Below are 14,861 nucleotides of genomic sequence, written 5' to 3'. Positions count from 1 at the left end.
TGGTCTCATAGACTAGACATATCATAGTAAATGTAAATCTGAGACACTAAAATTAGCATGATATGTTATGTTTGGTATGGTTACATAAGACAGATGGTTACGTGGTTGGTCAACTTTAGCATTTTAGCTAATTAGCAACTTTTCAACGTCTTACTTATTTTTTCCTAATTTGCAACTACTTAGCATGTTAGCTAACCCTTCCCCTAACAGTAACCCTTTTAGCTAACCCTTCCCCTAACCCTAACCGTAACCCTTTTAGCTAACCCTTCCCCTAACCCTAACCGTAACCCTTTTAGCACAGCCAGAAGAGGACTGGCCACCCCTCATAGCCTGTTTCCTCTCTAGGTTTCTTCCTAGGTTTTGGCCTTTCTAGGGAGTTTTTCCTCGCCACCGTGCTTCTACACCTGCATTGCTTGCTGTTTGGGGTTTTAGGCTGGGTTTCTGTACAGCACTTTGAGATATCAGCTGATGTAAGAAGGGCTATATAAATACATTTGATTTGATTTGATTTGAGTTAACCCTTTAACCTAACTCCTAAACTTAACCCTAACCCTAATCCCTAGCCTAGCTAACGTTAGCCACCTAACCACCTAGCTATTATTCTTAACATGTCACACGTTTTGAAAATTCGTAACATATTGTACGTTTTGCTACTACATAACATATAATACGAATTGTAATTCGTAACATATACAAAATGGAGGATGGACATCCACAAATGAATACACACTATACGAAACATAGCATATCATACTAAATGGATTGTCTCAGATTTCCTTACAGAATAATACGAAGTGCTCTGAGACCAGGTTGCAGAGCAGCGGTGTTTAGCATGCATTAGGCACAATTCTTCATTCAATCTCAATCTCTCTCTCTCTCTCTCTCTCTCTCTCTCTCCTCTCTCTCGCTCTCTCTCTCTCTCTCTCTCTCTCTCTCTCTCTCTCTCTCACACACACACACAGGGCTGTCCAAAGCGTGTTACAGGTCGGCTGTCCAGGTGAGCAGTTCCAGGGGGAGGACACCCTTGGCATGCACGCACAGCACTATGACACAAGGTCCAACAACCTCCGTAAGTTTCACAGTTTTGGCCCCTTTAAGCAGAAGTTTTTGGTGGTGATTGTTGTGGACAGCTGTGTGTGGATGTATCTGCAACTTCAGAGAAATTTGAGACTGGGAGGGTTGGCCATGAGGGCCCCAAACAGATAATAGCAAACGTAATGTGGGCAGGTTGCATTGTTGCATATTGTACACTGACTCTCAATGAAGCATTTGGTCTCTGTAAGGGTATGGGTGTGATGCTTGTATCATAGCCAGATGTATTCGTTTCAAGTGTGGCATTCATTTTATAATCTTAGATGGAGTCATGTGGAGGGAAACAAACTGCCTTATGCTTTAGAAATCCAGTGGTAATTCACAGTTTTATTTTGTCCCATGCCTACATGATTCAAAATGTGTAGGAGAGGGAGAGAGAGCGAGAGAGAGCGAGAGAAAGAGAGAGAGAGAGAGAGAGAGAGAGAGAGAGAGAGAGAGCGGTGTGAATGGCATCTATTTCTGTTGCATCATGTGGGCAGCACAGTTATGGGCTTTGTGTAAACAACTCAGAAACACAGAAGAGGCTTAATCTGGAGTATTTCATACACATTCCATACTGCTGTACCAAGTGATTCTGATTCCAGTATGATTACATCACCATCTTTTGTGGCTGGATGTGTTTCATCCTAAAAATTGAAAAATTATTAAAACACAAAGCCAGCGGCACATCTAAGCCCCCTCCTACTTGAAAGGATGTATTTTGAGACGTATTGACTGAAACTGAGAGTGTAGCTGACAGTGCTGTTGTCAGTGGGATTTGTCCTATTTTCTTGATACTATCAAACACAATCTGACTGACGCACCTTATCATCTGGTGTGACTGTACTGGGCTCCTAACAGCTCTCCTTCGAATCATTTTAAAGTAGTGTCCTTTGTCTCTAATGTCTTCTGGGGTGCTGGTGTCTTCTGTCATCAACTATATCTATAAATAACTGCCACTGATGTTTCGAAGAGGCAGATGTACCAGGTCTACCTCAAAATAAATAAAGGTAAAATATATATAGATAGAAGTACCAAACATGGGGAGACGTGTGTGGAAATCTTAAACAAGGCTCTAGTCTAAAGCCAGGCTCTCTGAAGTATGCATAGTAATATATGTCTTCTGCTGCTGTGAGGGAACACAGAAATAGGATAATATCACCTGGGAGGCCTGGCTGATGAAATAGTGATTATTATTGATGTGGAACCCTGCTCCACTCTTTAGTCTGGGGTCTTGTGGGTAATCATGTGGGAGTGTTATTAACCCCTGTGATCTGATTAGATCCCCAGAGAGGCTTCATATGGGTTTAGAGGTCTCGACCAGCCGGCAGACGGATTTATCATAGCGAGAGGGATGGATGAAGGGAGTTCAGCTGTGTACCTGTCTTGTTGATCACATTCTATTTTTAGAGTAGACCATCTATTGATTATAGCTTATGGCCAGATTACCCTATTACTGACATTATCAGTAGATCACATCTTAGCTGTCCTCACCCAGCTTTGGAAAAGAATGACGAGGGCAGTTTTGTATGGCTGATAGTCATAACAATGCCTCTTTCAGCAGGGCAATGGTGGACAACAGCTTGGGATGAGCTACTTTCTCCCCCAAGCATTTTCTTCAAGCACCTCTGAGTATTAGCTAAGGACAAGACTAGAGCAAGCGTTTTGCTCCTTACGTTGCTTTGTTTTGACATCATATGGGATGTAATGCGTAAAAACCCTTCATCATGTATCGCACATGTGAGACATGTCTCACACACCACATCAGTGAGTAATACGTCAGATCTCTCCATGTTATGTTAGACCCCATGAGGACTGGGGCCTCTGCTCTGTACCCCTCTACATATGAAAAATTAACAGTTTAATCTTGGTGGCTCCGCGACCATGAACCAAGCAGCCCTCCCAAGCCCTGCTGTGCTGGTGATAACACTTTCATGTCATCTCAAAACGGGATACTTTAAAAATATTCTTAAAGAGCTCAAAATCCCATGTCTCCGAGCCTTCAGCATCAAAGCACAAAGTGAGAAATGGGGTGAGAGACGGAGACAGAAATAAAGAGGCAGCGAGACACAGAGAAGGAGAAGGGGAAATGGGGAGAGAGAATGAAAGAGAAGGAGAGAGAGAGAAAGGGAGAGAGGACAACATGTCAAGACTGTCGGAGAGGATCAGTGCAATGTCAACAGTCAAATGTCTTTAGAGTGACAAAGTTGACAACCTGCAGGCAGAATGTAACCTCGTTTACATCTGTGAAGGGAAAAGTGTCATACAAACGATATAAAGTCACTGCTGCTTCTGGTAGATTTTTCCCACCTCAACCTAAACTCATGAGGTGGGTCATTGAGAAAATAGAAGATAGAAATGGTACTCTGAAAAAAATGAAATATTATTACATGAGAGCCCCAGGAAGAGAACAGGGTAGGCTTTCCATCCGTGAGCTGACTGAGAGTGATCTGTATTTACAACTCACGTTCACAAAGGTAATTACCTGCCCAGCAGTTCTAATCTTCCGTTAAACATCTCCAGATATGAAGTATGAAATTGCTAATAAGTAATTGCTTGGAGATTACAAAGCATGAAGAAAGGCTCTGTCTCCAAAACACTCTCCACTCTTGGATTTCTCTAACCTCATCTACTGTTTATTAATTATGCTGAAATGTATCACCTGCAGCAATAGTGTGTGTGTGTGTGTGTGTGTGTGTGTGTGTGTGTGTGTGTGTGTGTGTGTGTGTGTGTGTGTGTGTGTGTGTGTGTGTGTGTGTGTGTGTGTGTGTGTGTGTGTGTGTGTGTGTGTGTGTGTGTGCTAAAATGTAACACTACTGCTGGGTTTATCAGATCACACAGTTCTGTTGAGAGATACAACTTTACCCTGACCTCTAAGTCACCCATCACCTAAGACTCCAGACTCTTTCATCCTGAATCCTACACAGACAGGCGTCCAGGGAAGCAGCTACAGACAGGCACAAAGCAAAGGAAAGGAAAATAAAGAAAATTGTCATTTTCCAATCAAGGTGCAGGAACAGGAGCAAGCTTAGAATAAAAAAATATTCAGCAACTCTAGGGAGGACAATAAGAGTTCACATCAAAAATAGTTCTTTATTTTTGGCAAAAAAAACATAACAATAAAGAAAAAATGTGACCCACCACCTGGATTCGGTCCTATGTAGCAAAATTTGAAATTGTTTTTTACAAAGGATAAAAGTCCAGAATCCGAACTAGAAAATGGTATATCATACTCTGCAGTTGAGGAACAATGAGAAAGTAATTCTGCTTCGAAAGTTGATAAACTTGTAGCCTGGTTTTGAGAAAATGGCCTGTGAATAGGTTCGTACACCTACTGGAGAAGCTCTTCTTTGTCTACACCCATTCAGCAACGTTCACACCCATCGCTTTAAGGATTCACATGGTAGTAAACTACCAAAGATTTCAAGTAGTGAAAGTAGTAACAAAAAGTAGCAGTAAAAATAAACTTTATCTAGTCCTTGGCCTATATTCTAATTTGACTTTGGTGCAGGTCATGTTGTTCTTCGCATTACCATTTCTGGTAAACACACACTATATCAAATAAAATCAAAGTTTATTTGTCACATGCACAGGATACAGAAGGTGTAAACGCTACAGTGAAATGGTTACTTGCATAATGGAGTCTTTTTGGCTAGCTAGCTAAACAGTGAACCATAATCCCAACTCTAATGCCGCATTCAAAACAACTGGGAAGTCAGGAAAAAAAACCTCTACCTGGGAAAAATCTATTTGAACGGTCATCCAACTCGGAATTCCAGCTCAGGAACTCTGGCCTCTTTCTAGAGCTCCTACACAGATCATACACGTAACTTTAGCTAGCGAGCCAGCCAGCTAACATTAGCTAGCTAGCTAACAGCACGCTTTAACTTTTTTTTTACTCAAAATATGAAATGTATAATATCTGAAAATGTAGCTAGACTCTTACCCGTATACATGGATGGACGCTTCTCCCTCTGTCATGGATGCCATGGTTGCCCTTAGTTTGAAGATGTAATCCGGAGACAGGTGTTTTATACAACAGCCTTCTTTCTATGTTCTCTTTTTGGACTCTCTCCGCATTTAGCAATCATCTCTCTGCTTCACTGGGCATTCCACTGATTTCAAAACTCGGTTAACTTATTCCCTGACAACGACACCGTTTCATCCCCAGCATTGTCATCAGAAGACTATACAATGTCTGGTTCAATGAAAATGCTTTTACCTAAATCAGGGATTTCCTCATTCTCTGATTCATTTTCAGAGTCAGGTGAGAGTCGGCATGGCACGATCATCTTCCAGAAAGTAGTCCATCACAACGTTTTCTCACTGAGCTGTCGATAGCGCTGTTAACTTCAGGGCAGCAATGTTGAGAGCAATAGCAAAACTTTTTCAGTTCTTCATGATATCTTTAAAAAAAATCTGCTGTAGACAGGATTATCCACACATACTTAGCAGCTCATGTTAAAGACAGAAGCATGCTACATGGCAGACCAATCCGAACTCATCTCTTGGCATGTCCAGCCCATCCATTATCTCAGCCAATCATGGCTAGCGGGAAGGTTCCTGTATTTTTCCTTGGCTAAACCAACTATGCTCATTATTTAACAATTTTATTCGTATTTACAGATGGCATACAAGTTTGTTATTAAGGCACATGAAAGTTTGCATGTTCCAGAAGGCATTTCTGCCCCCCCAAAAAAACTTTCAAAAGCTTCTCCTGTGAAGTAGTAATGAGCGACATACGCCTAGTTTCTTGAAACAGGTCACAAGTGTATAACGTGAACTTCCATTGTGTTTTTTTAATCCATTGTCCTCCTAAAAGTTGCAGAATGTTTTTTAATCTACAGACAGACCCAGGTCCAGACGTGCTCCTCCCGGGCCTCGTTCCCGTGCCCTTGCTCAGGCTAATTACACTAATATGGGTCCCCTCAGCAGCACCGGAGATCCATTAGGCTGTGTTCATTAGGGCTGTGGGCCTCCCAGCCTCCTCAGACGGCTCTGATCGACCAGACACAGTAATCAGCTCAGAGTCATACACATGGGGAGGCTGGGACTCACTGCTCCTTGGAAGAAGTAGAGTAGAAAACATAGAAAAAGGAAGCGAACTAAAGTTGAACAAGGGAAGTAGAATAGCCACACGCTGTTTAAATGCTTTTAGAGATTATTTAGCCATCTAAGGATTTTTTTTCATGGAGGGAAGTTCTCCTGTATGTCCTAATTGTCCTCTATCTGACTGATTACTGGACTTGGTCTTAACGTATGACTCTGTTCCTATGTACTGTATAATCTGCCATCTTGTTGTCATGGTGTAATAACAAAATAAGCTGTAAGGAGGCTGAATATCTCAGGGTGTAATCAGCGGACTGCCCATTTCCTTGTACGACCCTGGGGAATATTAATCAGTTCATTTACAGCTAGAGACTCAAAATAAAAATGTTGACAGATAATTACGTGTGTGTGTGGCTTCTGCATGTGTGCGTGTTTGGCTTGTGCGTGCGTGAGTGGGTTTGTGCGTGCATGTGTATCTGCTCGTGTGTGTGTGGATTGGGTCTGAGGAGGGCAAGTGGATAAGAGTCTGTCTTGTCTTCAAGGGAGCGACTCATCAGACATTTGTATTACTACACCCATCTACATCAACATCAATAAAAACATGAGCATTCCTCCTTTTTATGTTTGAACAGTCGGGAATCCATTGGATTGTAATTAAATGCTACAGTGAGTATATCTTATTACACAGTTTAATTCATTTGAATTAAGATCTTCACAAATATTAGGATTATGTGTTTAATCTGCAAAAGGAAATTATTTTTCCAGATGTCCTCTGATTTTAAATGTCTTAAGTTTTAATGTAATGTAATGTAATACCCCAAGGAAATTAGGCCGGAAAATTGTTATTGATTGAGGCTCAGATTATGATGCATATGGAATACATCGATGTAGCTCCTACTGAAAAACAAAAAGATGCTGAAATGTCTGTTTTGCTCCTCTGGGGTCCAAAAAATTGGGGATCCTAATAAAATACAAATATTGAAGGGAGGCAAATCTGAGAGAGACATTCTAGCACTCTTTAGCTTCTGTATGTGGCTACACAGTAGTATTTAGCTTGCCGAACATGTGGCTGAGTTAGTATTAGTCTCCCTAGAATGTGGCTGTGCTACACAGTGAGAAATCCCCTTAATGTCTTGCATAGTTGGAGGGTTTTCATCATATTTTCAGTGAGAAAATTCAATTTGAATTTCCATTCATTACAATTAAATTATGTTGTTGAACGCCTCTGTATGTAGGTTTGCATTGCAAAATTGTATTGTGAAGAAAGACTATACAGAATTTTCATGTTGGTTCTAAGCTCTGACATTACAGAACATACTGGCAGTTCTGGTTCAATCTCTCGACACGGACTGAGACGTTTGGCTCACTTGCTCAATCAATCAATCAATCAATCAATCAATCAATCAATCACACCCCCCCCTCACCACCACCACCACCACCACCACCACTCACTCACTCACTCACTCACTCACTCACTCACTCACTCACTCACTCACTCACTCACTCACTCACTCACTCCTCACTCACTCACTCTCTCACTAACTCTCTCACTAACTCTCTCACTAACTCTCTCACTAACTCTCTCACTAACTCTCTCACTAACTCACATACACTCACACTCTCCCTCCCTCAGGATTTGCCCTGGGGGCAGGCAGCAGATTCTTTTGGCTAACTGACTAACGCCACCAGCGATGTCATATTACTGGCAGGGGGACCACCCACTGAGGGCAAATTTTGTGATGCACCACCTCCCTCTCTCTTAGGGCACGGCTCTATGGAGAGTTGGCCCCTTCTCCCCCGCCTAGAGATTCTCTGGCAGCAGCTCTCTGTATGCCTCCTGGGCTCTGGCCCAGCCCGGGAAACAGGGACATGTGGTGGCAGTGAGAAGTGCGTCACGGAGCTGGGCACATTCACAGGTCTACTGCTGATCTTATCTATTTAGGATTGGTGGTTACACACACTGAATCCTGCTGCTTTCTGGTTTTTGGTTTTGACAGACTTTGATCTGTAATTAGCTTGCAATTGATTTGGGAAAAATTATCAGGTATCAAATCAAACTTTATTTGTCACATGCGCCGAATACAACAAGTGTAGACTTTACTGTGAAATGCTTACTTACAAGCCCTTAACTAACAGTGCAGTTCAAGAAAGTGAAGAAAATATTTACCAAGTAGACAAAAATGAAAAGTAATAATAATAAAGTAACAATAAGAATAACAATAATGAGGTTATACACAGCGGGCACCAGTACCGAGTCAGTGTGGGGGGGTACAAGTTAGTTGAGGTAATTTGTACATGTAGGTGGGGGTGAAGTGACTATGCATAGATAATAGACAGCGAGTAGCAGCAGTGTACAAAGGGGGGGGTAGAAGCTGTTGAGGAGCCTCTTGGTCCTAGACTTGTAGTAGCAGAGAAAACGGTCTATAACTTGGGTGACGGGAGTCTCTGACAATTTTATGGGCTTTCCTCTGACACCGCCTATTATATAGGTCCTGGATGGCAGGAAGCTTGGCCCCAGTGATGTACTGGGCCGTTCGAACTACCCTCTGTAGCGCCTTACGGTCAGATGCCGAGCAGTTGCCATACCAGGCGGCAACCGGTCAGTATGCTCTCGATGGTGCAGCTGTAGAACTTGGGGCCCATGCCAAGTCTTTTCAGTCTCCTTAAGGGGAAAAGGTTTTGTCATGCCCTCTTCACGACTGTCTTGGTATGTTTGGACCATGATAGTTTGTTGGTGATCCCCAGGTATGTAGGGATTATAAAGGCTTCATGAAGGTTTCATAAAGCATTTGTTTGTTATGCTGTACTTTGTTTGAAGTGTGATCTTTTTGATTGATGTTTTTAATTAACTAGTAGTTTCTTTCATCAGTCATGTATGATGATAATACCTGCCACCCATGGCTAATCGATCAATCAAAGGTATTTATAAAGCCCTTTTTACAGTGCAGTCTCAGTGCTATGATGGGGTCTAAAACCAGACTGAAGCGTTTCGTATACATTGTTTGTCTTCAGGAAGGCAGTGAGTTGCTGCTCAACAGCTTTTTCTAAACATTTTTGAGAGGAATGGGAGATTCGATATAGGCCGATAGTTTTTATACATTTTCCGGGTCAAGGTTCGGCTTTTTCAAGAGATGCTTTATTACTGCCACTATTAGTGAGTTTGGTACACATCCGGTGGATAGGGAGACATTTATTACGTTCAACATAGGAGGGCCAAGCACAGGAATTAGCTCTTTCAGTAGTTTAGTTGGAATAGGGTCCAGTATGCAGCTTGAGGTTTTAGAGGCCATGACTATTTTCATGAATGTGTCAAGAGATACAGGATTAAAAAACGTCAGTGTCTCCATTGATCCTAGGTTCTGGCAGTTCTGTGCAGACTCAGGACAACTGAGCTTTGGAGAAATACGCAGGTTCAAAGAGGAATCCGTAATTTGCTTTCTAATGATCATGATCTTTTCATTGAAGAAGTTCATGAATTCATCACTGCTGAAGTGAAAGCCGTCCTCTTTTGTTGCATGTTGCTTTTTAGTTAGCTTTGCGACAGTATCAAAAATACATTTTAGATTACTCTTATTCTCTACAGTTAGGTTGGAAAAATAGGATGATTGAACAGCAGTGAGGGCTTTTCGATATTGCATGGTGCTGTCTTTCCAAGCTAGTCAGAAGACTTCCAGTTTGGTGGAGCGCCATTTCCGTTCCAATTTTCTGGAAGCTTGCTTCAGGGCTCGTGTATTTTCTGTATACCAGGGAGCAAATTTCTTGTGACAAATATTTTTTGTTTTTAGGGGTGTGACTGCATCTAGGGTATTACGCAAGGTTACATTTAGATCCTCAGTTAGGTGGTTTACCGATTTTATACTCTGACGTCCTTTGGTAGGTGGAGGGAGTCTGGAAGGGCATCTAGGAATCTTTGGGCTGTCCGAGAATTTATAGCATGGCAAGATCCACAGACATGTGACTAACAGAAATTGAATAATGTGTTCCTGAACAAAGGGGGGGGGGGGGGTCAAAATCAAAAGTAACAGTCAGTATCTGGTGTGGTCACCAGCTGCATTAAGTACTGCAGTGCATCTCCTCCTCATGGACTGCACCAGATTTGCCAGTTCTTGCTGTGAGATGTTACCCCACTCTTCCACCAAGGCACCTGCAAGTTCCCGGACATTTCTGAGGGGAATTGCCCTAGCCCTCACCCTCCAATCCAACAGGTCCGAGATGTGCTCAATGGGATTGAGATCCGGGCTCTTCGCTGTCTTGCAGGAAATCACGCACAGAACGAGCAGTATGGTTGGTGGCATTGTCATGCTGGAGGGTCATGTCAGGATGAGCCTGCAGGAAGGGTACCACATGAGGGAGGAAGATGTCTTCCCTGTAACGCACAGCGTTGAGATTGCCTGCAATGACAACAAGCTCAGTCCGATGATGCTGTGACACGGTGGGTTAGTGCCCGTAGGTGACATTGTTGCCGGTGATGTCTGGTGAGGACCTGCCTTACAACAGGCCTACAAGCCCTCAGTCCAGCCTCTCTCAGCCTATTGCGAACAGTCTGAGCACTGATGGAGGGATTGTGCGTTCCTGGTGTAACTCGGGCAGTTGTTGTTGTCATCCTGTACCTGTCCCGCAGGTGTGATGTTCGGATGTACCAATCCTGTGCAGGTGTTGTTACACGTGGTCTGCCATTGCGAGGACGATCAGCTGGCCGTCCTGTCTCCCTGTAGCGTTGTCTTAGGCGTCTCACAGTACGGACTTATTTTATTGCCCTGGCCACATCTGCAGTCCTCATGCCTCCTTGCAGCATGCCTAAGGCATGTTCACGCAGATGAGCAGGGACCCCAGAGTCAGTAGAAGGCCTCTTTAGTGTCCTAGGTTTTAATAACATTGACCTTAATTGCCTACCGTCTGTAAACTGTTAGTGTCTTAACGACCGTTCCACAGGTGAATGTTCATTAATTAGGAAACAGTGTTCAAACCCTTTACAATGAAGATCTGTGAAGTAATTTTGATTTTTACAAATTATCTTTGAAAGACAGGATCCTGAAAAATTGACGTTTCTTTTTTTGCTGAGTTTAGATCCAGGGTACGACTGTGGGAAAGAGTAGGTCCGGAGACATGTTAGACAAAACCCACTGAGTCAATGATGGCTCCGAAAGCCTTTTGGAGTGGGTCTGTGGACTTTTCCATGTGAATATTAAAGTCACCAAACATTAGAATATTATCTGCCATGACTACAATGTTCGATAGGAATTCAGAGAACTCTGAGGAATGCGGTATACGGCCCAGGAGGCCTGTAAACAATAGCTATAAAAAGTGATTGAGTAGGCTTCATAGATTTCATGACATTTTTTTATCTATATCGAAATTTGCTGTCGTAAATGTCAGCAAGACTGCCGCCTTTGCGGGATGCGAGGGGAATATGGTCACCAGTGTAACCGGGAGGAGAGGCCTCAGGCTTGAGCCATGTTTCAGTCAGGCCAATCACATCAAGATTATGATCAGTGATTAGTTCATTGAGTATGACTGCCTTGGAAGTGAGGGATCTAACATTAAGTAGCCCTATTTTGAGATGGGAGATATTACAATCTCTTTCAATAATGACAGGAATGGAGGAGGTCTTCATTCCAGTGAGATTGCTAAAGTGAACACCGCCATGTTTAGTTTTACTCAACCTAGATTGAGGCACAAAGACGTTCTCAATGGGGATAACTGAGCTGACTACACTGACTGTGCTAGTGGCAGACTCCACTAAGCCTGCCTGTGGAGCTAGAGCAGTTAGAGCCCCGTCTATGTTGATAGATAAGATGAGAGCACACCTCCAGCTTGGATGGAGTCCGTCACTCCTCAGCAGGCCAGGCTTGGTCCTGTTTGTGGGTGAGTCCCAGAAAGTGGGCCAATTATCTACATATTCTATCTTTTGGGAGGGGCAGAAAACTGTTTTCAACCAGAGATTGAGTTGTGAGACTGCTGTTGAGCTCATCACTCCCACTTACTGGGAGGGGGCCAGAGACAATTACTTGATGCCGTCACATCTTTCTAGCTAATTTACACGCTGAAGCTATGTTACTCTTGGTGACCTCTGACTGTTTCATCCTAACATCGTTGGTGCCGACGTGGATAACAATGTCCCTATACTCTCTACACTCGGCAGTTTTAGCCTTAGCCAGCACCATCTTCAGATGAGCCTTTATGTCAGTAGCTTTGCTCCCTGGTAAACAGTGTATGGTTGCTGGATGAGTATTGAATTTTTATTGCGGGTAATGGAATCGCCAATGACTAGGGTTTTCAATTTGTCAGAGCTAATGGTGGGACGCTTCAGCGGCTCAGACCCCGTAACGGGTGGAGGAGAGACCTGAGAATGCTCGGCCTCTGACTCCGACTCATTGCTTAATGGGGAGAACTGGTTGAAAGTTCCTGTCGGCTGAATGAGCGACACTGGTTGAGCCTCACCATAAGGTGATAGTTCTCCTGTATATTATGAGTACAGCGACTGCAATTGGATGGCATAGTGTTAATGTTACTACATAGCTTTTTCTGCGGATGGAGGTCCTGTAGAAACATATATAGCGTCCGGGGTGAAGATTTTTACAGAAAAAATTTGAGCGAGGAAAAAACCAAAATGTTTGGCAGATAGATAGTCAAGTAGCAACAAATAGCACAGCAGCATGGAGACAAGTCCGGAAGTTTGTTAGGACTGTCTGGGACTGTTCAAAAATCAAGATAGCAGCTGTACAGAACTCATCCAATGCGCTAAGTAGCTAGTAAATATGTTTTACAATTAACAGAGACATATAGAGACATATATTGTATTTTACATTTTTATAGTGGCCTTTAAAGTAATAATATTTCTTCATACTGTCAGGTCGTAACAGTATCTCATTTAAAGCCAGATTTTCTCAGAGTGAAATAAGTGTTTTGTTTGACAGGTAATACTTCCATCAAAGGTCAGGACTGTCCTTCAGAAACTTTGATACCTCTGATACCTGCCACCTTGAATCTGAGACGATCACTCACAGAGACGCAGTATCAAAGAGATTGGTCAAAGTTTTTAATGTTACCCTTCCTGATTGAATGTATAACATCAAAGACATTCATACAACCTTGCCTTCAAAATAAATCCAGGGATAAAATCTGTTTGAATAGATGAGATCAAATGATATAATCTCCACCCATCATCATCTCTACATAGCTTGATCTATTATCATGTACAGTATATCATCCCCTTCACTCTTCTCATAGATTTCTCAGTGTGTGTTTGTGAATCTGGTGACTGTTCTGGAAATGCTGGCAGTTTCTCTGCCTTTTTGTCACCCACTATATTTAGTCTCATGCATATATGCAAATGCTACTACATGATACTCCAATGTTCCCTATACCCTTCATGAGTTTGCTACAACCTAGCCTATGAATACATGTTTACAATGTAGGTGCACACAGGTCGAGAGAAGATTTGATTTGACAGACAGTGACACATGGACAGACAGTGACACATTCAATACCGCTTGCACACTCTTTCTTGCATCTAGCTGATCTAGGGTGTAATCATTATTCGAACAGTTGCGAACGAGAATTTTTCTATTGGACAAATTCAGGTAAGTTTATCCTCATTTCGTTCCGTTTGCGTCCGTTTAAGATTTTTTTTAAACAGAATCGGCGGAAAGAATACACCCCTGATCACGGGTAAACACAGTTCACTTTCATAGCAGCCACGTTGTATTCCTTCTCGCATCTATGTGCTCTCCTCTCACCTTTTCCCTTTGCTTGTGGACTTCAATGCACAACACATCAGCTGTATGTGACCAGGCAAAAAAAACTTTCCATGCCAGACCATATCATAACCGCTACAGACAGCCTACATTGTAGTCATCATATTAGCTATATTAACGTCAGTCAGCATAGCTAATAGAACTAACAAGTTAGTAAATCCGCTACAATCATGCAGTAACATTACAGTGTACAGTCAGTAAGCAGTTTCGAACTTACACCAGCGGCCCGGTGGCAATATTTTTGAAAAACCAAAAGCTTACCTTGACTTGGAAGACTTCCAGTGTTGTGTTGGATAGTCATAGACAGCTAGCTAACATAGCATCTCTCTGTTTGAGCTGGGTGTTTGAGTGGGCTAAACTAGCTCTCTGCATTTGCTAGCTAAGTAAGTGAAACTGAAAGTTTAAAAAAATGACCGTCTCTATCTCTCTCTTGCTTGTCCTTTATTTTAGAAGAAATGAATTTGTTCAAAACTGTTCAACTATTGTCTTTCTCTCTCTTTGAGTCAGCTACTCACCACATTTTATGCACTGCAGTGCTAGCTAGCTATAACTTATGCTTTCAGGACTAGATTCATTCTCTGATCCTTTGATGGTGCACCATGGTGCTACCCTACAGAGTGCTGTTGAAGCTACTGTAGACCTTCATTGCAGAACAGTGTGTTTTTATCAATTATTTGGTGATGTGAATATATTTAGTATAGTTTTATCTAAAAAGCATAATTTTTTTAATGTTATGCTTTAAAAAAAAATGAAATCCACTGAGGAGGATAGTCCTCCTCTTCCTCCTCTAAGGAGCCTCCACTGGTACAATATGATATTATTACAGGTTGAATGTTCCTGTCGGGCTGAATGAGCGACACTGGTTGAGCCTCACCATAAGGTGATAGTTCTCCTGTATATTATGAGTACAGCAACTGCAATTGGGTGGCATAGTGTTAATGTTACTACATAGCTTACAATATGATATTATTACAGGTTGATGAA

General features: G+C 42.4%; 1 protein-coding gene across 1 annotated transcript in view; it reads left to right on the top strand.

Moving 5' to 3' along the window:
- shisa9a (shisa family member 9a) overlaps nt 1-14,861 on the top strand; it is a 47,980-nt gene that overhangs the window by 2,683 nt on the left and 30,436 nt on the right. Inside the window, exon 2 of the mRNA XM_014178923.3 lies at nt 963-1,069. Coding sequence (XP_014034398.3) covers nt 963-1,069 — 107 coding nt within the window. The remainder of the gene's footprint in view (nt 1-962; nt 1,070-14,861) is intronic.

The sequence above is a fragment of the Salmo salar genome, chromosome 28 (genome assembly GCF_965601325.2).
Source record: "Salmo salar chromosome 28, fSalSal1, whole genome shotgun sequence".
Taxonomy (NCBI): Eukaryota; Metazoa; Chordata; class Actinopteri; order Salmoniformes; family Salmonidae; genus Salmo; species Salmo salar.
The sequence above is the reverse complement of the archived record's forward strand: the minus strand, read 5'-3'. Positions and strand labels throughout refer to the sequence as shown.